The sequence below is a fragment of the Trichosurus vulpecula genome, chromosome 3 (assembly GCF_011100635.1).
Source record: "Trichosurus vulpecula isolate mTriVul1 chromosome 3, mTriVul1.pri, whole genome shotgun sequence".
Classification (NCBI taxonomy): Eukaryota; Metazoa; Chordata; class Mammalia; order Diprotodontia; family Phalangeridae; genus Trichosurus; species Trichosurus vulpecula.
In genome coordinates this window covers 206,336,064-206,362,193 of record NC_050575.1, presented here as the reverse complement: position 1 = coordinate 206,362,193, position 26,130 = coordinate 206,336,064, and the positions used below count along the sequence as shown (strand labels likewise).

The 26,130-nt window shown below is 39.9% G+C and overlaps 1 protein-coding gene across 1 annotated transcript in view; it reads right to left on the bottom strand.

The window, feature by feature from the left end:
• The window catches only part of NUGGC (nuclear GTPase, germinal center associated), an 85,845-nt gene that overhangs the window by 46,675 nt on the left and 13,040 nt on the right, over positions 1–26,130 (bottom strand). The window contains exons 4-9 of the mRNA XM_036752089.1: positions 23,474–23,582; positions 21,257–21,479; positions 18,599–18,826; positions 11,121–11,330; positions 4,070–4,245; positions 1,034–1,052 (exon numbers count right to left, since the gene is read on the bottom strand). Coding sequence (XP_036607984.1) covers positions 1,034–1,052; positions 4,070–4,245; positions 11,121–11,330; positions 18,599–18,826; positions 21,257–21,479; positions 23,474–23,582 — 965 coding nt within the window. The remainder of the gene's footprint in view (positions 1–1,033; positions 1,053–4,069; positions 4,246–11,120; positions 11,331–18,598; positions 18,827–21,256; positions 21,480–23,473; positions 23,583–26,130) is intronic.

Below are 26,130 nucleotides of genomic sequence, written 5' to 3'. Positions count from 1 at the left end.
CAAGATGAAATTGACAGTCCCTCTTCTTAAAGAGCTTACAATCTATGAGAAGACATATATAGAAATGGTAAACAAGTAACCTAAGAAATCCAGCTGTTTCTATTTGAAGGTATAAGGAGAGATACTATAAAGGGCCAATGCTAGTTACAACTCTGCATATGGACTCAGTAGTAATGGCTCTCTCAGACTGGGTCTTCTGCCTTCCCTGCCAACCTTGCCTTGAGCTCTCTGGCACTATACCCATGCAATAGTACTGCTGCCTGGGAAGACAGAATCTTACTGCTGCTTCCTCTTTTTTCTCTCTTTTAGGAGCATTAATTCCTTCTACCCTAAGATACAGTATCATAGGATTTAGAGCTATAAGGGACAGAGAAGGAAACCAAGACCCAGAGAGGAAAAGGAATTCACTCAAGGTCACTCATCCAGGTAGTAGAAGAGTTGAACTTAAAGCCAGTGGTGGGATTCAAATGAATTAACAACTGGTTCTCCATGGAACAGAGCGGAGGCACTGCCCCTACTGCTGATATGCTGGGCATAGGCCTTGCCCCTGCTAACAACTGGTTGGGGGAACCTAACCTAAAATTAGGTACGCAAACTGACTGAATCCCACCACTGCTTAGAACCTATATATAATGTAGATTATTGCTGCTTCTCCTATTTGGCAACCTCCATGTCTTGCACAGCCTGTGTCCCATGCTTGACATACTGTCCTTCTTCACCTCCACTTCTTGGAATCTCTTTTCAATGCTAGTTCACATAGTAGCTCCTACTCAAATCCCTTTCAGTTCCCCCATCTGCTAGTGCTTCTTCCCACCTTCCCCACCCCACTAAGCAGCTCTGTATATAATTTGTATTTGCTTATCCACGTAAATAATTTCTTCCCAACAGACCCTAAATTCTTTGAAAGCATCTTTGTATCTATTCCCTGAGGCTAGCACAGTGCCTGGCACAAAGTAGGCATTTAATAAATGATTATTGAATTGTATCAAATTATATAAAGGGTTTCATTTGAAAGGAAATAATTCATACTCACATTTTCCCCTTTTCTTTCCCTAAAAAAATGGGAAAAAAATGAAAAGAAAAAGAAAAACCTTTTTAGTATCACAATATGATTTTTAGTACATACTAAAGTAATCATTTGGCAGAACTTCTGGATTTGAAATCAGAGAAGGTGAGTCAGTGACTACCTATGTCATCTTGGGACATCACTTAAAGTCTCTGGGCCTCAGTTTCTTGATCCGTAAAATGAAAGGGTTGGATAAGATGGCCTCAAAGCTCCCTTCCAGTTCTATGTCTGTGATCTCAAACAAAGAAGGACTAACTCCTCTGGCTCCTTGAGAACAGCGGTTGTCCTTTTTATTAATTGTATCCCCAGCTCTTAGCAGAGTGCCTGGAACCCAGTAGGTACTTAATAAATGTGTATTGAATTAGATTGGATGTACCTATTCAAGATCTCTTTCTTCTCAAAATACTGACCCAGGGTCTTGATGACTAATGAAAATACAAGAGGCTTTGAAAGCTGAAAAAAAGATGTTAATGTAGGAAAGGGTGATTATGAAAAACAGTGGAGTTGGAGGTTAGAAGGGAACATTCTCAAGAAAAATATTATCTTGAATGTGGAGTAATTTGGATCCAGTAGGGTAAAGGATAAAGGAAAAATTGAAGTGGGATGCAACTGTCTCTCAGAAATAACATCCCCATTCACGGCAATTACATGTCTGGTGTTCATGTTACCTAATTATAGGTTCCTGAACTTATCATCGTTTAGTCATTTTCAGTCGTGTCTGAATCTTTGTGACCCTTTTGGGGTTTTCTTGGCAAAGATACTGGATTGCCATTTCCTTCTCCGGCTCATTTTATGATGAAGAAACTGAGGCAAACAGGGTTAAGTGACTTGCCCAGGATCACACAGCTAGTGTTGTAAGGCTGGATTTGAACTCAGGTCTTCCTGACTCCAGGCCCAGAGTTCTATCTCCTGCTCCACCTAGCTGCCCTGAAGAACTGCGGGTAAATATTGCTTGGGAAATAATATTTAGGGGCAGCTAGGTGGCACAGTGAATAGAGCACCAGCCCTGGAGTCAGGAGGACCTGAGTTCAAATCAGGGCTCAGACGCTTGACACTTACTAGCTGTGTGACCTTGGGCAAGTCACTTAACCCCAATTGCCTTGCCTTCTCTCGTCCAAAAAAAAAAAGAAAATAATATGTATATCATTCCATATGAAATATAGAGTATGAAGAATTCAAGAAAACTTAGGAAAACTTATATGAATTGATGAAAAATGAAATTTTTGAATTGAAGTTTTGAAAGTAATTTATATGATGATTACCATAAGCAAAGGAAAAGAACTCGGAAACACTTCTGAATGTGAAGGGATATCACTGCATTATAAGAAAGGATGAAACAATGAATATGCAGAAGGACGGGAAGATATCATCCTCATACCTAGCATTTATATAGCACTTTAAGATTGCAAAGCTCTTTATGGATTTTATGTCATTTTGAGCATTGTATTTCTTGATTTCTCAATAGGTGAGGGAAGGGTAGAGGAAAGAAGAGAATTTGGAACTGAAAATAAAAATAAATGAATCTATGATACTATGAAAAAAACTACCTCATTTTATGGGAGATAGGTCCTATTATTATCTCCATTTCACAGATGAGGGAACTGAAGCAGCCAGAGGTTAAGTGGCTGGCCCAGGGTTACACACATAGTTAATGTATGAGGCTAGATTTGGACTCAGGTCTTTCTAACTCTAAGACCAGGGCTCTATCCTCTGTACCTCTTACCTGTCAAGTAAAGTAAGCAGAATCAGAAAAACAATTTTGTACACAGTGAGTATGACGATGTAAATGGAAAAAAACAATTGAAACTTAATGCTGCTAAAATATAGTGATTAAACTTGGCCTCAAAGAGAAGAGAAGAGGAGATACTTGCCTCACTTATTTGCAGAGATGGGGGACTATGGGTTTGGAACATATCTATAACATAACATGCAACATATGTTACACGTGGACCTGGGTGATGTGCCATTTAGTTTTGTTTAACATTCCTTTTGTCTTTTTACTCTTTGTTACAAAGAAGGAGGGCTCTCTGGAAGGGGCAGGGGGAAAGTTGTATTGGGAAAGGCAGGTGGTATAAAAAAAAAGCTTTCAATTTTTTTAAAAGACTGGGAATTCAACAGAGAACTAGACTGGTAACTGAGAGCCCAAACTGCCAAAAAGCAGAGGCTGGAAGGCCAGCTGAGACCTTTTTCTTTGTCCAGTGGAGAGCTGAGGAGAGGACTCCATGAGGAAAGAATGGACATCAAGACCCTGTGATACTGAGACATGAGCTACGTTGGCCACAAGTATGCCTCACCACCACTGTACTCTGCTTGCACCCACAGATACTGTGTGTATTTGTGAAAGAGAGTGCCCTATGTTTATGGGGGGAAAGTTTTGAATACTATGTAGGTTTTTTGTTTTTGTTTTTGTTTTACTACGCCATCTTGGTGAATGCCGTTGCTATGAGTTAACTGAATTTGCTGGCTGATTGCATATTACCTATGGTTACCCCTAGAATTTCAAGTAGTCCCCCCACTGAGAACCCTACTTGCAAATCTTTAAGCACCAAATTGGAGAAGCAACCTACATGGGGCGCTAAAGGAAGGATGTTAGAGCTCGAAGTGGACTCAGAGATCACCTAGGACAGTCTTGCCCGTTTTACAGGTGAGGAAACTGAGATCCAGTGGGATTTAAATAACTTACCCAAGGTTATAAAGTGAGTTAGGAATAAAGCAGCAACTAGAACCAGATCTTTTGAGTTCTTTTCCTAAAAAGATTCGAGGATTTAGAGCTGGAAGGGACCTGGGAGATCATCTAGTGGAACTCCCTCCCCCTCATTTTATAGGTGAGAAAAATAAAGCTCAGAGAAGTTAAGTCACTTACCCAAAGTCACACAGAAAACAGCAGAGACAAGATTCAAATTCAAATCCTCTGACTCCAAAGCCAGAGATCTTTCCAGTTATCCCACTGACTCTCCAAAGAAGTGTTAAGTGAACAGCACAAAGGAAAACCCAAGGTCATACCTTAAGTATTCTGGCAGACAGAGTTTATCACACTTTGTGACCACCAGGGCAATATCTTGGCAGACTCCCCGCTGGCAAGCTTTGATACTTTCACAAAGAAGTTCTTCATGGATTTTTCCCCCAGAAATCCTCTCAATGTCACTGATCACCCAGATCACAGAACACTTATCGATGGTCTGGAAAGCACCAACAATACATACACTTGAACAACAAATGTAAAATACAAAGAGTTAGTTCTTGGGTGATATCCAGGAGTCCGGAAAACTAGTTTGAGACCCAGACCTATCACCAGGGGGATGATGGAGCCAGGTCAGACCCACTGGAGTGTCAATTGTGAAATTTTTATTGTGAGTGTTCACACCTGGGAAATCGGCAAAAGCTACCGATTAGGCCTTGGTTTGTTATTTTGTTGACTGTCTCAACTTAAGAAAGTAATAGAGAAAATGTTAATAATGCACATGAAATTTTAAAATGCGTCATGCTGAGCAGGCACATTTCAGAAAAACCTAGAAAGGCTTACATGAACTGATACAAAGTGAAGTGAACAGAACAGGAGAACATCGTATAAAGTATCAGCAACATTGTACAATGATAAGCTATGAACGACAGCCCTTTTCAGCAATACAATGCTCCAAAACAATTCCAAAGGACTCATGATGGGAAATGCTATCCACCTCCAGAGAAAGAACTGAAGCAGTCTGAATGCTGATTGAAGCATGCTATTTTCCTTTCTTTATGTTGTTTTTTTTGTGATTCTTTTCTTTTGGCCTGTTTCTTCTTTCACAACATGACTAATATGGAAACAGGTCTTAAATGATTGCACATACATAACCTGTATAAAATTGCTAACTGTTTTAGGGAGGGGGTGGAGAGAGAGGAAAGGAGATATATTGGAACTCAAAATTTTTTAAAACGAATGTTAAAAATTGTCTTTATGTGTAATTCTAAGAAATAAAATGCAACTTAAAAAAGAAAAAATTTGTCATACATACTTTTTTGTTTTTTTGGAGAGTCATTGTTAAATAATGGTCAGCACACCCCTGGTCCTTTTATATGCTTTCTGCATTTGTATGTGTGTTCTTGTGAGTCTTTTACATCATATGTGAGATAAAATAAAAGCTGTTCTATTCTTCTTAAGTATTCATTGCCTTAAGTGCTTATAAGGAAGGTGATGACCCTGCTACCTACACTTGTGGAAACCTAGGCACAAGTTAAACACATGCCACAACTGAAAATTTTCCTGAAAAAACTCTGAGTGGAAGCCTAAAGAGGCAAAGAGAGTAACATTGTTATGGGGTGACATCAGGGTTTGGGCACCCTTTGTGTTTGTGGGAGAGGGAGGGAGGAAGGATTACAGAATCATAGAATTTGAGAGTTGGAAGGGACCTCAGTAGCCAACTAGTCTAAGCAATACATGAGAGAGGATTGAGGAATTATTTAGGTGGGAAAGCAACAAGTAGTCCAAAATACATTATTGGACTGGTATTCCCAAGTAAAATAAATAGACGCTAACCTAAAGATGAGGAAACTGGGGCCCAGAATGGAGTGACTTTCCTAAAATCACTCTGCCAGACAATCAATGAAGAGCTTAGAAACAATAGGACAAGGGGTCCCAGAGAACTGTTTAAGGAACTTGCCCAAAGTCACGTGGGTAGTTTTATAATAAGGGGCAACTAGCAGAAATTAGTTGCAATAATGCCAGAACTCAGCAGGAGATGATGAGGGAGAGATGATTGAGGCAAGGAGGGTGGGTCTCATATGTCAGTCTCAGATCACACTGTTCAGAGGAAAAGTATTTTTTACCTCAACAAGTAGATGATATCCCCAAACCACAAGTATGCTAGGGAGCAGCAGTCCAAATGCAGTGTGGGCAGGACTGGGGAGTTAGTTCAGACTGTCCTTGGTGGGGCCTTTTTCCCCCATCTGGACCAGTTCATTTTTCTATTATTAGTGGCCTCTGAAAAACTAACCAACTGAGTAAGGTAAATGCGCCATTTGGCTGTATTGCCAAGCCAAAATAACCACCACACTGGCATAAATCAGGCGTCCCCTCCTCTCCCCACCCCACCCCCACACCTCTCTGCCCACCCTAGAATTCTCTCTCCTGCCTTCCAAATCTTGGCATCCCTAGCTTCTTTCTGGGCTCAGGTCAAGCGCCATCTGAGTTCTAACACCTCAAGCTGTTACTGATTTTAGCGGAGTCACTTCAATTATCTTCCTGCCCCATATTCCTTATCTGTGAAGTAAAGGGTTTGGATTCAATGACCTTTAACTACCATCACCCTCCAAATTACATTGTGTAAAATTTGCATTTACTTTTCTACGCCCTCTAGAGGCAACTAACTAGGTTGTTCATCAGATGGAGTGATGGGCCTGGAGTCAAGAAGATCAGAGTTCAAATCCATCCTCAGACACTTACTAGTTGTGTGACTCTGGGTAAGTCACTTCTTTCTGCTTCACTTTCCTTACTATATATAATATTATATTATTATATATTATATTATAATATTATTATATATATAATCAGAAATAATAATAGCACTTACCCCGCGGGGTTGTTGGGGAGATCGATGAGATAATATTTATAAATAAAGCACTTAGCATAGTGCCTGGCACATAATAAGAACTTAATAAATGTTTGTTCCCTCCCTCATCTTCCAGTGAAATGTCAGCTCCTTGAGGTTAGGGACTTTTTCTTTGTATCCCCAAACAGCGCCTAGCAGAGTGCCTAGATAGAACATGGTAGGCATTTAATCAATACTTCTGAGGTTGAATTCAATGGAACTCATAAGCATTCTTATTCAGGGCTTGGACTTGAACATGTAGAGATGCCATTAGGCCTCACTCCCTGAGCTCTGCCTCTGCTCCTAATGCAGTAAAATAGTATTGGCTCTGGAGCCAGGGGGCTACCGTTCAAACCTCTCCTCTACTGCTTAATTGCCTGGGTGACCTCAGGCAAGTCATGTAACATGATTCGCAGGGCCTCAATTTCCTAAGAGGGAGCCTGGCTTGAAGAGAGAGGTCAAAGCTCCCTACCCTAAACCAAAGCCAGTCAGGGCTGAATACAAATAAAGGCCCCACAGCCCCACAAATTGCCTAAATCCTAGAATCCTTCTTCCAGGAAATAAGTGCTCTGGGACAATGGTTTTCATCTTCCTTCAAATTATAATAGCTCATATTTTTATAGTGCTTTTCTCACTACCACTTTAGAGGTAGCAAGAATAGATAATATTATCTCCATTCCACAGATGAAGAAACTGAGATCCAGAGAACTGAAATAACTTGCTAGAAAGAGCCAGAGCCAGGACTCAAACCCACATCTTCTGATTCCAAGGCTAGTATTCTTCCACCTTGCCATTTGTTAAGTCAGCAACTCAAGAGACATTTATTAAGCACCTACCATGTGTCAGGTGCCCTACTAAATGATGGGGACACAAAGAAAGGTAAAAGATGGTCCTTGCTCTCAAGAGACTCACATTCTAAGGGGGGAGAAAACACAGATGACTATGGGCAAACAAGCCAAAGACAGGATAAATTGAAGAGAATCAACAGAGGGAAGACACTAGAATCAAGAGGTATTGGGGAAGGCTTCCTCTAGAAGGTGGGATTTTAACCAGGCCTTGAAGAAAGCCAGGAAAGCCAGGAGATGGAGACTTGGAGGATAAGCATTCCAGGCACAAGGGACACCCAGAGAAAATGCACAGTCAGGAGACAGAATGGCCAATGTAACCATTGTTCTAGAATCATAGAATCATAGAATCTGAGAGCCAGAAGGGACATTTGACATCAAATGGTTCATCCTCCTTATTTGAAAGATAAGAAGACTGAGGAGCAGAGAAGCTAACTGACCTTGGGCAAGTCACTTAAGGTCCCCAACCTTTCAGTTTCCTCATCTGTAACAAGTGGGCATGATTATACTGCACCACCTCCTTCCCAGGGCTGTTGTTGACCAAACAAGGTATTGTGTGTATGCTGCTTGGTAAACCACAAAGTCTTGTGGAGATGTTTAAGTTGAGAGGCATTATAGAGAGTCATTCTCAGAGTCAGGAAGGCCTAGGTTAAAGACTCCAAGTTGCAAAGTAGGTGCTCATCTGCATTGGTGAAGGGAGCTTAATCACTGGAAGTTCTTTATTACAATGAAATCACAGGTCCAGTCCCTATCCACAGATCTTACACATGTGTATGTGTGTATACTTTTGAGTGTTTATATATGTGAGTGTGACTGTCTATCTGATATATATATGTGTATGTGATGTATTATATAAATATATATGTATAAACATATATCACACATCAAACATATACATCAATATATATGTCACAGATAAAGGTTATATATATATATAGACATATCACACGTATCAGTTGTATACACTCCTATATATCACATACGAAGGTGATATATAAGGTATACATAAGATATATATACCCATATGGATCACATGTAAATGTGAGTATATATATCAGATATTCAGGAATGTTGTTGCTGTTGTTCAGTCACGTCCACCTCTTTATGACCCCAGTTGGAGTTTTCTTGTCAAAGATACCAGAGTAGTTTGCCCTTTCCTTCTCCAATAGAAGGCAGTTAGGTGGCAGAGTAGATTGTGCCAGGCCTGGAGTCAGGAAGACCTGAGTTCAAATCTGGCCTCAGATACTTGCTAGCTGTGTGACCCTAGGCAAGTCACTTAACCCTGTTTGTATCAGTTTCTTTATCTATAAACTAAGCTGGAGAAGGAAATAGCAAATCATTTAGTATCTTTGCTAAGAAAATCCCAAATGGGGTCATGAAGAGTCAGACACGACTGAAAAAAAACTGAATAATATCAAATATACACACCCATATATATCACATACACAGGTGAGATTATATATGTCACATATATATCAGATACACATACTCTTATATGTCACATATAAACGTGATGTAAACATATCATGTACATAGCAGATATATACCCTCACACCCAAATATATGCACATGTAGGTATAAACATATATGTTTGAGATTTAGGGATAAGAACTGTACCTATGGTTTCATTGGCAAAGGGAGCTCTCTCTACTAATGCCAGATGCATTAGTAGATGCCTGCGAATCTAAGTGACTTCCCCATGACCATGTAGCTGATATGTGTGTAAGGTCAATGGGGAATAAAATCTTCCCCACCCATCAACAGGCCTCATGTGGAGCCCATTAAGGGAAGCTCGCTTGCTTGTAGGAAGGTGTACACACTTCTTGTTAATTTCTAATTAGGCACTGAATCAGGAGGGTTCTGGCTCTGAGTCTATTAGCTGAAAGAGTATATATTCTGAGAGGTGAGCTTTTTGCTTTGTAAGCTTGCTTATAAGAAGGATCTTGTGATTCTCTGAGTGGCCATATGTTCAGAGCTCCCCTACTGCTCAGAGGTAAAGGCTCCCTCGATCCAGTGGTGTTGACCCCTGAAACAGCTGTCTTTCCTAGTAAAGCAGATAAAAGAACCTGCACTAGTAGCCATCCTGGGTGTGCCAGTGTGGTTGCCATTACAAGGTGTCATAGGTATGACTTGAACCTGGGTCTTCCTGACTGCAAGGGTAGCACTCTATCCACCTCAGCATAAAGAGCTGTCTAGGAAGTTAGGAAAACCTGGGCCAAGTTTCCCCTCTAACACCAGCAGGTGTGAGACCCCTGGGCAGGCACATAATTTCTCAGTGCTCTAGGCAATTCTTTGAGATTAAATTGCTAATATGGACTGGTAGAGGGAGTTTCTTATCCCTATAAAATATGAGAGAAATACATAAATGTTAGGTTACTATAAGAAAAGAAGCATGGTATAGTAAAATGAGCATTGGACTTAGAATCAGAACCGGGTTTGAGTCCCAGCTCTGACACTTATTAAACTACTGCATGAGTTTAGGTCAATCAGAATCTCTCTGGGCATCAGTTTCCTCATCTGTAAAATGGGCATGCTAATAATATCCTGCCTACTTTATAGGGTTGTCTTGAAGTTAGCACAGTGCTCAGCACATGTTGTTATTGTTCAGTTATTCAGTCATGTCTGACTCTTTGTGACCTCCTTTGGGTTTTGTTTTGGGGGGGTTTTTAGCAGGGGCTGGGGTGGGGCAAGCAATCAGGTTTGGGTGACTAACCCAGAGTCACTCATCTAGTAAGTGTCTGAGGCTTGAACTCAGTTCCTCTTGACTCCAAGGCTAGTACTCTATCCACTGAGTCACCTAGCTGCCCCCATATGGGGTTTTCTTGGGAACGGTACTAGAGTGGCTTGCCACTTCTCTCTCCAGTAGATTAAGATAAACAGGGTTAAGTGGCTTGCCCAAGACCACACAGCTAGTTCGTATCTGAGGTCAAATTTGAACTCAAGTCTTCCTAACTCCATGCCCAATATTCTATCCATTGAGCCATCTAGATGTCTCTTGCTTGGTACATCATAGGTACTTAATAAATTCTTGTTGACTAACTGTTGACAGAGGACAAAGTAAGGTAATGCATTAAAGGGCTTTGTGACAGTTACTACAATGGTATTACCTGAGCTCACACAGCTAAATAGTGGCATGTGCAGGATTAAGACAGTCCAGGCCAAGGGTATGTTGCAGCCAACTCTAACAGGTGATTGTTAAACTTTCAATGTGAGCATTTACACCTTGGAAATCAGCTATATATTGTCACAGGACTTGACTTGTTTTGTTAATTGTCTAGACTTAAGGAAGATTAGATTTTTTTTTTTTTTTGCCAGACAACCCCTTGCTGTAACATCCACCTTTTTCCCTAGGGTTCAGCTCCCTCCTTGTCTACTCTGTTGCTAACTCCTAAACTCTTCTGCCTTCTACTACCAGAGCTTGCTCCACTGACTGTGGGCCACTCCATCTCTGATTCTTGGCATGTGTCCTTACTGCTCCCAACTCTATATCAACACTGGGCTTAGTACTTAAAGGCCAGAATAAGAAGAATATCATTTCATGAGCTCATTAAAATTCCATCATCAAAAAACAAAGCACCTTTTAAGATTTGAGGGAGGAAATGCTGAAGAGGTTGAAAGAGTTGAAAAATAAGGAGGAATTACCCTTTTCCACATTTCATCTCTTTTGCTATTAAAGTCGCCTGTTCCAGGTATGTCTACGAGCACCACACCTTCCGGAAGCACCCCTGACCTGGGAAGAGTCACTTCTACATATTTGATCAAAGGCCAGATTTGGGTCCCAATTGGCCCCCCATCTGTATTCCTCATCTGAGTCCGGATATATGGTTCCAATTTTACAGAGAGCTCATTTGCCTGAAAAACAAAGAAAGAAGTATAACAGCCATATATTCCCATATTCCCACAGCCCATCTTTTCCTGGTATTGATAGTTGCCCAAATGTGTCAAAAGAATATTATACATAAATCATATGAAGTAGGCATGAGAAATCTCATACCAGTCTAGCTATATGACCATGACCATGTCATTTAATTTTTTATCATTCATACTATTTTACTTTTAAATTAAAAAACATTTATTTTCTTTCCTTCCCACTCCATACCCAATTCAAAAGGAAAAAAGAAAAACAAAACTATTGTAACAACATATGCATAGGCAAGCAAAATGAATTTCTACACTGACCATGTCCAAAAATGAATGCCTCATTTTGCATCCTGAGTCTATCACCTCTCTGTCAGGAGATGGGTAATATAATTCATCATCATGGTTAGTCATCGAGTTGATCAGTTATTAAAGTTGTTTCTCTTTACACTGTTGTTATTATATAAATTGTCCTCCTGGTTCTGCTCACTTCACTCTGTATCAGTTCATACAAATCTGCCCAAGTTTCTCTGAACCCATTCCTTTCATGACTTCTTAGAGCACAGTAATATTCCATTGTATTCTATACCCTAATCTGTTCAGCCAGGAGATGGGCATCCCCTTAGTTGACAGTTCTTTGCTACTGTAAAAAGAGCTCAGATCACTTAACCTAACCTAGAAAGCCAATCCTCTTCCTGAGTCTTAGTATAGCCTCACCTACAAAGTAAGAGAGGGGATCAGTCTAAATGACCTCTGACAGAATTCTAATTAGAGAAACCTCTGGAGCCAAGTGAAATATACTCTGTGTCACTCTGTTTCGGGATAAAAGTGGTGTCACTGAGAGCATTCACATAGTGAGAAAGAGGTGAAATTATTTCCAGTAGATAAGTGGGGCCCTAAAGCAGTTTAGGTTGTTTCCAGAAAGCAGAATCTGGACTAAGTAATTCTCTGGGGTTCAGGAAAGGAAGAGCTGCATTTAGTGGTGTGCTGTTAAATGTTTAATACCCTGCTATTCAGGGCAGGGAAAGTAGACATGTCGCACTTTTAAGTTTAAATCACACTACTAACATCACTAAGTCTTGACAATCAACAAAACAACACATCAAACCCAGTTTTGTAGTTAGCTGACTTCTGAGGTGTAAATGCTCACACTGAAAGTTTAACAATGGTCTCTGAGAACCTATAAGAGCTGGCTTAGCATATCCCTGGCTACATTGTTTGGGTCCGTGCAAAGCCTCAGGTGGGAATGTCTTTGTGTCGCTTCTCTGGTATTTTATCCAGCAGGAAGGATGCTGGGGAATCCATTTGGAATTATGTTTCTCCCTCTCCAGGTGTCTGGTATCTGAGGGAGGGAATTTGGGAGGTTATTTGTAGGGGAATGGCTTAGTCTGTGATTACAAAGCAACTTTGAGCCAGGCTAGGCTACCTGCTTGATAAAGTAATTATCTGAGACTCTACCCAATTACCTCAGAGTAGGTTTGAAGGTCTGTGTTGTTGTTCATTTTCAGTTATGTCTAATTCTTTGAGTCCCCGTTTGGGGTTTTCTCAGCACAGATACTGGAGTGGTTTGCCATTTCCCTTTCCATCTCATTTTACAGATGAGAAAACTGAGGCAATGTAGTAGCAATTTGGATTTGAAGATCTTTCCCACCCATTAATAGGCCATGTGACCTGCTTATGTCATAGGAAGCCTAAGACATATGTGGTGGGAGGAGCTTCCTGGCAGGAAAAGGAAGTTTTGTCACAGGAAATGCTGAGGGAAAGAGAGAGAGAGAGATGTTTTGGCTACTAACGGCTGCTAATGGCCACTTTCGTGATTGTTAGAACTGAACAGGCTGACTTAGCTGTACTGTGAGTTTGTTTTGGGGAAGATGTCAGCAGGGGCTCAGAGAGGTTTTGGGATGGCAAGGTTACAGGCTGTGATATGGTGTTTTAATTTCCTTGCTGTTATGATAAAGTGTGCTGACTGGCTGTAGGAACTGAACATTTGGTTATGGGATGTGGTTTTCTGGTGTCTGAATAAATGTTATACTTCTTTTACCTTCTTTATGGAGAGTCTCTCATACTTTGTGATACAGATCTGCATAGGCATATTCACAATTATTGTTGATGTTGTGTTTATCGCCTTACTGGTACATAATTTGGCAACTAGGAGAATGGGATCCCAAGGTATAAGATCTCTATTTAGAGGTAGAAGTGCTTTAGAAGAAGAAATGGTTGTCCCAAGATGGGAGGATGTAACTTATTGCTCCCTAGCAGGGGAATGGTCTAAGGGCACTGGTCTCTGTGAGGACTGGAAGCAGAAGCTACAGAGTGGAGGACCTAGAGATTTGGAGCTATGTCTCAGAGAGGTTACTGTTGAGCCTGGAATGGGGATCCCAAGAGCAATCTCTAGACAAAGGCCGGATTTTACTCATAGCCTATCATATTGTATGTGAACATAAAGACAGACTATTACAAGAGAGGAATCAGACAGTTGCTGAAAGGTCTGATGATTCAAGTCAAAGTGCTTCTCCTATACCACAGCAAGATGGAGGAACTCAGGTGGCAGAACAGCAGGAAGCTAACAGTCTTGTTGTAAATTCAGCTAGAAGGCAGAGGAAGCTAAGGAGGTCAAGAGTGCACCTCCGTTCAGCTGATGTCGAGCTTAGCAGTCAGTCTGGTTAGGATGGTAACAGGGGTAGAGAATCTAGACAGGAGGATACAATGACAGAATCTCAAGCACAAGGTGATACTTTGTTGCATAGTACTTCTCACAGGGAGAGTGAGACAGTATCATCCCAGACTTCTCAAAGAGAAGTGCACCCCGTAGAGCAGAGGAGGCAGGAAACACAAGATCATACTACTCAGTTTAGGGTGGTTTTGGAAAATTTTATATAGCAGGAAATCACATATCTTGAGTAGGTTTCCCCAGAGAATGGGAGAATCATTAATATCTTGGATGGTGAGAATCAGTAATGAAGGGGCCGCAGGAGTGTCTGTAGATTCCAACTCTTTTGCACAGCAAGCTTTTAGGGATTATCATTCACAAAGAACTAACCAAACAACCAATTTGTTGGCTTTGGCTGCAACAGGCTGTAAAGAGGAATATCCTGCTGATACTATGTGACCTACTGCAGACAGACCCTGTTATTCAGTCAAGTACTGTATGAGAAAGTTAAAGGAGGAGGTAATGAAGACTGCTATTATGTTGAGGAATGCCAAAGTTTATTATGAAACTCCCTTGGGAGTCTCTCATAGGAATTTGATAGTTAAGACAGCACCCCCTACTTATAAACATGTGATTCTGACTTTCCTGATTGCAGAAGTAGGGATTCCTCTTTCAGAGGTGCTAGATAAGATTTCACAGTTAAGTGACTTAAGAGACTGGGGAATTAATAAATTTCCTCAGGAGAGAAGGGTACAAAGCCAACAGATTCAATGTTGGAATAGAATTACAAAGAAAGAGATGTTTACTGCTCTGTTAAAAGCAGAGGCAGATTTTAGAAGAATAGATGGTATTCCAACTAATGAGCTATACAAAATGTACCAAAATAAGGGGCTTAATAGCAAAAGGAATAGAAAAGTAAGAACTGCCCCTACAAATCCTACAGATCTTGAACCCTTGTATCCAAGTGAGTCACACCTTCAAGGAGACTACGGAATAGGCCGAGCCCCAGCTCAGATTAAAGAAACACACAGATGGGATTACAGACCCCATATTAATCTGACTATATATTGGAAGAATGGATCAAATACTGTAACTAGGGCATTGATAGACACTGGGGCAGAGGCCAGCTTGATTTATGGAAACCCTAACAAATTACAGGACTAGGAGGGGCTGAAATATCAGCCAAACAAGTGAAACTGATAATGAAAATTGGACAATTGCCTAAGAAAGAATATACTGCAGCCATTATACCCATTTCTGAATATATCATTGGAATAGATATATTGAAAGGCATGACTCTGAATTTGCCTGAGGGGAGATATCAATTTGCAGTAAGGAAGATGAGAAATAATATAGTTTTGGTGAGAAAAATAAAGATGGACCTAATCACTTTACCTGAACCTTCTAAAGTAATTACTTTGAAGCAGTGTCGTATGCCAGGTAGGCAAGATGAAATTGCCAATACTATAAAGGAATACGTTGAAGCAGGAGTGTTAGCACCTACAACCACTCAATGAAATAATCCTGTATGGCCAGTACGAAAGTCAGATGGAATGTGGAGAATGACAGTGGATTATAGACAATTGAATAAAGTGACTCCTGCCTTGTACTCTGCTGTTCCAGATACTGTTACCTTAATAGAAAGGATCCAGAAATATGATGGAACTTGGTACATAGTTATTGATTTGGCCAATGCTTTCTTTACAATACCAATAGACTCCAAACAATGGGACCAGTTTGCTTTCATGTGACAGGGCCAACAATATACTTTTACATGCTTACCACAAGGATATCTGCACAGCCCAACTATTTGTCATAGGATTGTGGCTGAACATTTGGATGAATTGAAGTTACCTGGTATACATAGATATTTTGATACAGGGAGAAAATGTAAAAGAAATGGAGAAGAGTTTGATACTTTTAATTGAACATATGAAAAGCAATGGATAGGAAACTGACCCTGCAAAAATTCAAGGACCAGCTCAAACCATGAAATTTTGGGGTATACGGTGGAATAAAGTACTGCAGGAAATTCTCCCATGAGCTCAACAAAAGATCCAAGATTTTCCTATCCCCACCAACAAGAAAGAGGCACAAAAGTTCATAGGACTGTTTGGATATTGGAGGCACCACATTCCACATCTTGGACAGATTTTGAAACCCTTATATAAAGTTACCAGGAAAAAATATGAATTTGATTGGGGACTTGAAGAGAGTAAAGCTTTTGAAGAACCTAGAGCTGCTATACAATTGGCTCTGGATTTATGGCCTATGGCAAAGTGGACTGGTGGAACTACAAGTGACTGTACAAGATGACTATGTGAATTGGAGTTTATGGCAGAAAAAACAAAGCCGAAATGTACCCTTAGGATTTTGATCAAGGAAATTACCTTCATCTAGATTACAAAATACACCTTTTGAAAAGCAGTTGTTAGCTGATATTGGGCTTTGGTAGAAACTGAACGACTGACTTTGGGCCATGAAGTGATATTAAGGCCTGGAATCCCGATTATGACTTGGGTAATGAGTACCCCAGCATCTCACAGAATTGGATATGTGCAAGAGGCTAGCAGAACTTACACGTTCTTGCATATGCGATCTGACTAGGGCAGACTGAGTAGAAAGGGAGCTATGGTCCCATTAGTGTAGCTTGACACAGAATTAGCAGCTAGGTGGTGCAGTGGATAGAATACCAGCCCTGGAGTCAGGAAGACCTGAGTTCAAATTCAGTCTTAGATAGATACTTAGTTGTGTGACCCTGGGAAAATCACTTAACCCTGGTTTACCAGTTTCCCCATCTAAAAAATGGGGAGAATGATAGCACCTACCTCTCAGGGCTGCTGTGAGGATCAAATGAGATAATAATGATTGTGCCTGGCATATAGTGAGTCTGCTATAAATGTTAGCTATTATTAATATTTTATGGCTGCCACATCACTCTGATTCACATTGAGTTTGTGATCTACTAAAACTCCTAGATCTTTTTTCAGATGAGCGGCTTCCTAGTTGCATCTTCCCCGTCTTGTGCATGTGAAGCTAATTTTGGGGTGATTGTTGAATGAATAAGAATCCCCTAGAGGCAGATCAATTTTGGACCACTGTAATGATGATTATTCATATTTACTTGGAACTCTAAAGTTTTAAAAGTATTTTCCTTGGGGCAGCTAGGTGGTGCAGTAGGTAGAACATTGGCTCTATACTCAGGAAGTCCAGAGTTCAAATCCAGCCTCAGACACTTACTAGATGTGTGAGCCTAGGCAAGTCACTTAACTCTGATTGTCTTCATCCCCCTCCCCCCCAAAAAAGTGTTTTCCTCACAATATCCCTGTGGGACGGTACAAGTATGTATTTTACTGATGAGTAAACATGAATGGCTAGTGAGCATGGGAGCTTGAAGGGGTGGGTGCTCAGGTCTGCTGAATCCAAGACAAGTGCTTTTTTTCTTGCCATATCAAGCTGCCTTCCATAAAGATATAGATCTGTTCCCATCTAGATCCAGGGTCTCTTGAACCAAAGAAGATCTCCAGAGCTCTCCTCGAAGTACCCAAACTCCAGGACAGCCAGGGAACTAGGGCAGCCTCCCATAAACACCCCCTTCAGGGATAGCAGTTCAGGGCTACTCTAAACTGCATCTGGACCTGACCTCCAACGAAAGGTGCCTGCCCTATCTGGTGAGGGAACAAGAAAGCCATTTGCCCTATTGGCCAAAAAGCATTTGCGCAGCGTCCACTGACATTCTGCATCTAGCCTAAAGCCCTTCCTTTTACTGTCATACACATTCAGTACAAAGAGGCACAGTGGATGGTGAACCTGGTGTCAGGAAGACCCATGATCTAATCTCATGCCTCTTACTACTACCTGTGTGACCAGCTAAATCACTTAATCTCTCTAATCCTCAGCTTCCTCACCTGTTAAAAAAAGAGAGAGAGAGAGATTTGGATGAGAGGGCTTCTAAGATACCATCCCAACTCTAAATATAATGATCCTGTGATCTCATGACCTCTCTGAACCTCAGTTTCTTTACCTGTAAAATGGGGATAATAATAGAAACTACTTCACAGGATTGTAGTGAGGTTCAAATGTAAAAATATTTGCAAAGTGCTTCACAAATCTTAAAACATTGTATAAATGCTAATCATTATTATTATTATCATCTATAATAATAGCACCCACCTCACGGTTAAATTGAGGTTCACGTACAATCAGTATACATGAAGTGCTTTGCAAAATTTAAAGTGCTATAAAAATATAAATGATTATTGAATTATTATTGAAGATTCATAGAGAGAACTTTCTTTGAGCTTTATGGCTTATAGAGACCTTTCCTCCCAACAACTCAGTGAAGTAATTAGTATAAGTATTATTATGTCCATTTTCCAGATGAAGAAACTGAGTTTCAGAGGTTAAATAACTTTCCTAGGGTCACATAGCTAGTGTCAAAATTAGACTTTTAACTTAAATCTTTAGGATTTCAAAACTGGCATAAAAAAGATCTGCCTAAATGAGCTAAGTTCAATTTTTTTTAAAAAGTCAGTCACTCAGAGACAAATACCACACATGATGGAGTGGCACATATGTAACGTAAAAGAAGATAAAAGAATTCAGAAGTTACCTCTTCTCCCTTGAGGGTAATGATCCTGGAGGCAGGGATCTTTGCTCGGAGTTTTGCCCTCAATAACTCCTCACAACTCTTCCGTTCTGCTCCATTTCCATAGAGTACCTGCAATTTCCAAGTTGCTTCCTCCACTGCATTATCTCTGTCCCAAGAATCTTCTTCCCCATCCTCCTCCTCTGGCCTTTGCAAGAGTTTGGTGAGGTTCCGCAGCTCCTCCTTCCACTCCTGTCAACACAGACCAGGAGCACAGGCTTCAGCAGACAATTTCGGATCAGTAGGACAATTGGCTCTGTCACCTGTCTGCCTTATCCCTACAGTCTCGTTTCCTTTCTGGGGAACCTTCCAGGTCTCATGGTCTAAGGGAGTATAGGCTGTGCTGTGTTTGATGTGAATGTCATTGACTCAAAGAATCTCAGAACTTTAGAGCTAGAAGGGATATCAGAAACCATCTAGTCTAATCCATACCTAAACAGGAATCCTCTCTAAATATATGTACTCACCAAGTTGTCATACAGACTCTTCTTGAAAACCTCCAGTGAAGGAGGACTGATCACCTCTTGAGGCAACTGGTTTTCACTATTAGAAAGCTCTGTTAGAACTCAATATGAATTTCAAAAAGATCTGATTGCAGGAGGCAAGATGGTGGAATAGTAGTAAGAAGTACAACTGAGTTCCCCACATAACACCTGATTCAAGAATCCAAGGTGGGGGGGAGTCATTTTTCTAGCCCAGGTGAGCATACATCTGTGGACCATGGGAACAGGAACTACTGCAGAGCATTCTATCATAGGGAAAAAATTAGCATAAGAAGAGGTTCCAATTACAGCAAGGAGTGGCCAACCTTGTGCAAGGTGCAGAAATAGATGCCACCACCGGCAGCTTTCTTGTTTACTACCCAATTCTGGATCACAGACACAAGGATGATTGAGGAGGTGAATTGCACTGAGGGTTGTGCTCTAGGATAAAGAGTGATTGAGGGGAACTTAGGTTGTATAATAAGCAGGGAGAAAATTGAGAAGCAAGCAGCAACTATATAGTTCTGACCCCCAGAACAGAGCAGGGTCTCAGTTCCTTTCTCCAGCCCAGGCTAAAATCAGCAGTGTAGTAATAAGGACAGGAATCCCAGACCAAAGGGAAGCCCTACAGTTGTGACACACTGAGCTAGCAGATTTCTAGTGGGCTGACAGTGGCTGAATCCAGTCAATGGGACTAGTTTACTGGAACTCCAACCAGGGCAAGTCCATAGGTGTTTTTCTCAGATCCAAATCCAGCTCAGGAATTTGCAAGGCTCAGTCCAGAGGTCCAGTTATCAGACTGTCCTGAATCCAACTATGGTGGGATCACTGAAATCTTACAGGTCCCCAGTCTGAGCTGTCCCTGAGATCCTAGAATAATACAACACTCAATTCCCAAAGAAAGGAGCAACAAGACCAGCCTAGACCTTCCCTTCAGAAGTATGCAGAGCCTGGCCCTAACATCAAGTCCAAAGACAGAATGTAGTCTGGGAAAATGAGCAAACAAACAAAAAGAATCCCATCATAAAAGGTTATTTCTACCCATGCAGATTGCCCTGTAACTTAGCATTGTAGAGGCTTTCTTTGTTAGAATGTTAAAGTTGTCTACCATCGGTCCTTATGATCTCTAATTTCCTCAGGGATAGTGAAGTGACTTTCCCAGAGTTTTATGGTGAGTTCGTGTCAAAGGTGGGACTTGAATCCAGGTCTTGATCCAGTAAGTTACTCTGGCTTTCACAATAGCATTATATGGCAGCCATAAAAGCTAATATAAGAACTAAAAATAAAACAAAATTGATTTTTAAAAAAAAGGCTAATATGACCTCAGAGTGACATTAAGAAAAACAGCAATTCCAAGATTAAGGAAGTGATAGTTCATCCATATTCTGCCCTGGTCCAACCACATCTAGAATACTGTGTTCCGTTTGGGGAGCCACATTTTAGAAAGCACACTGATAATCTGGAGAATGTCCAGGGGAGAGCAACCAGAATTGTGAGTGCCTTGAATCCATGCCCTGTAAAGGTCAATTGAAGAAATGGGGTTTTTACCCTGAAGGGACTATTGTAACTGACTTAAAGCATTTGAAGTGCATGTAGACAATGGGTTAAACTTATTCTATTTGGCCCCAGAGAGCACAATGGCTGGAAGCTGCAGAGGCACATTTGGGCTTGATATCAGATTCTTAACAATGAAAGCTATCTCGAAATAGAATAATGGGAAAACCCTTAGTGTTGGTCTTGAGGCACAGACTAAATGATCATTCATTGGGTGTGTTGTAGTAGGGGTCCTTTTTCAGGTATAGGTTAGATTTTCTGACTGCTAAGATCTCTTCCAACTCTGAGATTCTATGTAGATATGTCATCTTCTCAATCTATTCCATAAAACCTCAGTTTCCTCACCTGTAAAATTGAGAAAGTCAGACTCCATGACCTCTAAATTCCCTTCCCGCTCTAAAGGTAGGATTCTTTGTCCTGCACCATCCTCATAATATTAGCTCTCATTCAAAAAGGCACAAGCTCTCTTTATAATAATTTAAAAGTCAGCTATCATTTGTCCTTATGGTCTCCTAATTTCCCCAGGGATGTAGGAGTATCAGTATGAATAGTAGATGCTTGCTTAGAAGGGCAAAGGAGTACTTACTTGGTCAGAAAGAAGATGGATTTTGGCCTCATAGTGTTCACAGCTGCTGGAGCTTACTTGGACTATGCAGGATGTGCAGACACTGTCTCCTGACACAGGCAGAAACATTGCCTGATGGATGATGGCATTAAGCAGGGAACTCTTGCCTGCTCCAGTTGCTCCAAAAAGTCCAATGTAGATGGGGTCCAAGGATGGCTTTTCAATCAGAGCGAGAAGTCGGTTTCTATAAGAATAAAACAGAAATGGATTTTTAAAAATGTTATTGATTTCTTTCTTTACATCATGAAATATATCACCTTTGGAAGGTAAGGAAGAAGAGCAAAAGAAAAAAAGGGGGGGAGAGAGAGACACAGAGAGAGAGAGAGAGAGAGAGAGAGAGAGAGAGAGAGAGAGAGAGAAGGGAAAAGTCAGGGGTTTTTTCTAGCACATCAGTATATTCAATATATACAATATATATCATATTTTCCCACTTCTGCAAAGAAGGGAAGGAGGTACAACTTCTCATATATTTCCTCTGCATCAGAACTTGGTTGTTACAACTACCTAGTATTCAGATAGTTTCTTTTCTTTTTTCTATTTTTTGTTCTATTTATATTATTGTAGTTATTATGAAGCTACTAAAGACCTGGAAAAGAAAGTTCTCACCATCAAAGTCCTTGACACTGTCAAATGACCTGATATCAGAGATAGGTATGGTTTTATTGGTAGAAATGGCATTAAAGAAGGATCAATTACCATCTGTTTTGGCACTGTACCATAAGGATCATGAGGTCTCTCTAGCTGACTTGCACCTGAAACCTCCTACATGTGCTCTCTCCCCCATTAGAATGTGAGCTTCTGAAAAGCAGGGATTGTCTTGCTTTTCTATATGTATCTTCAGTGCTTTGCACATAGTGAGAGCACAATAAATACTTTTTCATTCATTCATCATGTATGTGTATTCATGTATGTGCTTGCTGAACTATGTATCAGTTCATATAATTCTTTCCATGTCTCTGAATTCTTCATATTAATAATTTCTTGCTATACGTTGTTATTCTATTGCATTCATGAGCCATGGTTTGTCTAGCCATTCTCCAACTGATGAACATTTACTTTGATTCCAATTCTTTCCTACTACAAAAAATGCTGTTATGAATATTTTGTTATATATAACACTTTTCTTTTAATTTTTTGACCTTCTTGTGATGGGATCTCTGGATCAAAGGGTATGAACATTTTGGCCAATTTCTTTGCATAATTAGAACTCATATTTTTTCATCTGAAAGGGCTGCCCCTTGAAGAAGAATTGGACTGAATCAGTGTACCTCCAAAGGGTGGAACTTCTAGAGCAGGGATTCTTAACAATTCAGGGGTTCCATGAACTAAGATAGGAAAAAAATCACAGCTTTATTTCAATATGTTTGGTTTCCTATAAAATCCTAGGTATTTTATTTTATGAATTTAAAAACATCATTCTGAGAAAGCATTCCTAGACTTCACCAGAAATCTAGGGGTACATGACACAAACAAAGTTAAGAATCCCTGATCTAGACCTAACAGTTGGAAGTTGCAGGGAGGAAGACTTTGACTCAATATGAAGAAGAAATTTCTAACAATTAGAACTGTCAAGAGATAGAATAGGCATCTAGGTGGCTCACTGGATAGAGTGCTAGATCTAGGGTCAGGAAGGTCTGAGTTCAAATACAATCTCAGACACTTACTAGCTGTATGATCCTAAGCAGCAAACTTTCCTCTGACTCAACTGTAATAATAGCACAAGATTGTTGTGAGGATAAAATAAAATAATATTTATAAAGCACTTTGCAAACCTTAAAGTGCTACACAAATGACAGTTATCATTACTGTGAGGGAGGGAGTTCCCCATTATTAGAACTTTTCCCTTGAACTTCCAGTCAGGGGTGCTGTAGAAATAACTCCAGCATTGGGTTGAGCTTGATCCCTGAGGGCCCTTTCCAATTATGAGTTTCTATGCCTGTGATTTATTGCTCTGTCTTATCTGCACAGAGATAAGATTATAGCAACAATAACATGGTTTCTAGAGTAGTAGTGGCAACAGACACCACACCTCAAAACCAATATCTCCTTCCTGATTCTTCCTTCCTTCATCAGTGTCCATTTTCAAGTTCTTTCCTCTCTCCCTTTTTCCCTCTTACATTCCCCTACTCCCAACCCTGAGTAAGATACAAACAATTGATTTTAAACACATGTACTCACATGAGATACTTGACCCCTCCAGGGATGCCATCATCCAGGAAAGCAGATTGGATAAGTTTCTGATAAGTGTTACTCAGAACCCTCCTGGTTCTTAACTCCAGCTTTTCATCTGGAATAAGGAGACAATATGCTTAACACATGGCATACATGGTTGAGGACCATACCCTGGGTCCCTAGGAGTGAAGTTTGAGAGGGAAGGTAGGGGTAGGGAATGAGTTTTCCTGAATATTATTGTAACTCGATTAAATAGTCCCTCTCACAAAGACCAAATATTGCTACTTTATAATTGAAAGGGGAAAAGAATTTTAAGAAGGCTGACAGCTTGTCATTTTTTGAGGAGTCTGTGAAAAGACTATAAGAATTAACTGTCATCTTGTAAGAGTGAGTGAGACTGAGGTAACTGTCATCTTTGAGAGAATGTGGAGGAACTAAGGGAAAGATATGCTGTGAAAAAGAAATCCTGAGGAGAATTCTTGAGAGAGTTTGACTATCGTCCTGAGAGAGTTGCATTGTTGTAGACAATGGTTCCTATGCTGAGGAAAACTCAGCAATTGAAGTCACCTGGTTGGAGATTACTCCAGCCGTATTCTTTTTCACAGTGGATACATTATTGAATTATTTAAATGTCTTTGTGAGGTTTTGTTACATTGCTAATAAATTATATAGTCAGTAGTATACATGTTTATCTAATCCTCTTAGACTAAGATTGGATACTGAAAGAGGAGAGAGAGGTTATGAGAGCTCAGAGCTACTTAGCTAATTAATTAAAGATGTTGAAATTTTAGTAATTTATGAGAAAATATCAGAGCATAACTGTTTCTTACCTTTAAGTACATTTTAAGAGAATTAATATGATAACAAAATAGCAGGCTGAGGGGTGGAGGTTGATGCATTTGTCTCTAAAAGCACCTTGCCACACAAGGCCACATCCTAATCCATGGGAGTGATACATGTTAGCAAAAAGGTTATCTCTACATGTACCTTCTACCTGTGTCAGGCTCATCTATAAACCTATCATATTATTAAAATAAGTGTATAAATGATTTGGATATATATATACATGTACATATATATGTATAATGTGTATATATATATATACATATATATACATAATGCAAATCAACCAAACAGCAAAACCATCTGGCACAAGGAAATACAACAGGAATTTTCTCAAAGAGTTTGTATGTTAGAAAAAATACAAAGACAATGATGGTACTGTGAAAAGAGTGCTGAATTTAGATCTGGCTCTGTTACTACCTGCATGACCCTGGGCAGTTTCTTCATCTGTAAAATGAGGGAAGTCAGACTAGCTAACCTTAGTCCTTAGCCTATGTTCAGTTTCCTTAAACTAGTGATATCTACTATAGAAAGGTTTCTATCCAAAATGATAAAAGGACAATGATTTTTAAAGTTTGAGCACCCAAAAAGGTAAATAAATCCTTAGCAATCCAGAGTGATTCATTCTCTACAAGTTCTGGATGGTTAAAGCTCTACTGTAATCAGAAGAAAGAAAAAACAACTTTTTGCTAGATCTCTATTTATCAAAAGTAGTTGGGGACACGTAGCAAAGTTTCCCAACGTTGGCATCTTTCATTTACGATCAATATCCTTTATTAATTATTGATTAATTAATTTGTATTTGTTAGGCAAATCCTATAAGAGTTGGTTAAATGCTCCTACATAGAGCTATTCAGATAGCTAGCATCAGATAAACACACAGACTATATAGGTTTTAACAGCTTCGATCAAGTGGGTAAGCCTTTCATATGTGTAGCTGGCTAAATATCTTAGCTGATCTAAGTCAAATATGCTTTTTAAATTAAAAAAATATAATTCTATTAAATAATTTAAAATCAAAATAATAATAATAACAATAACTAGTATTTCTATAATTCTTTATGGTTTATAAAGTACTTTTACAAATATTATCTCATTTTATCCTCACAGCACTCTTGGGAGTTGGGTGCTATTTTTTTATCCCATTTTAAAGATAAGAGAAACTCAGGCAAATAGAGGTTAAAAAACTCTCCCAAGGCCAATTCATCAATAAACATTTATTAAGCACCTACTAGTCCCAGGCACTGCGCTGGGACCTGGGAATACAAAAAAGAAGCAAAAGATTTCTTGCCCTCAAGGAGTTTACAATCTAGGGGGAGACAAATATATGCAAAATATGCAAATACATATATACAAAGCAAGCTATATTTAGGATTAATAGGAAATAATTAACTGAGGGAAGGCACTGGAATTAAGAGGGATTGGGGAAGACGTCCTGTAGAAGATAGAATTTTAGTTGGGACTTAAAGGAAGCCAGGGACATACAGCTAGGACCTGTCTAAGGTTGGATTTAAACTCAGATCTTCCTGACACCAGGTCCAGCTCTCTATCCATTATGCCACCTAGCTACTCATAAATTAGTAACATTTACATTAAAAAATGTAAGATAAAACTTAGAGGAAATTGTAAAGAAATATAAACCCCTAAGTACAAGTTGAAGACCTTATCTTCCTAGACTTTATTATTAATCACTATTTAATCTTAGGTCAGCTTCCCAGGCTAAAACAGAGTTCACTCTCCTCCTTTCCTCAGGGTGGCACTGTTTAGGTATGTGGCACAGCCAAATTCAGCAGCCTACAAAGCTGCTGAAGGCAGCTTGA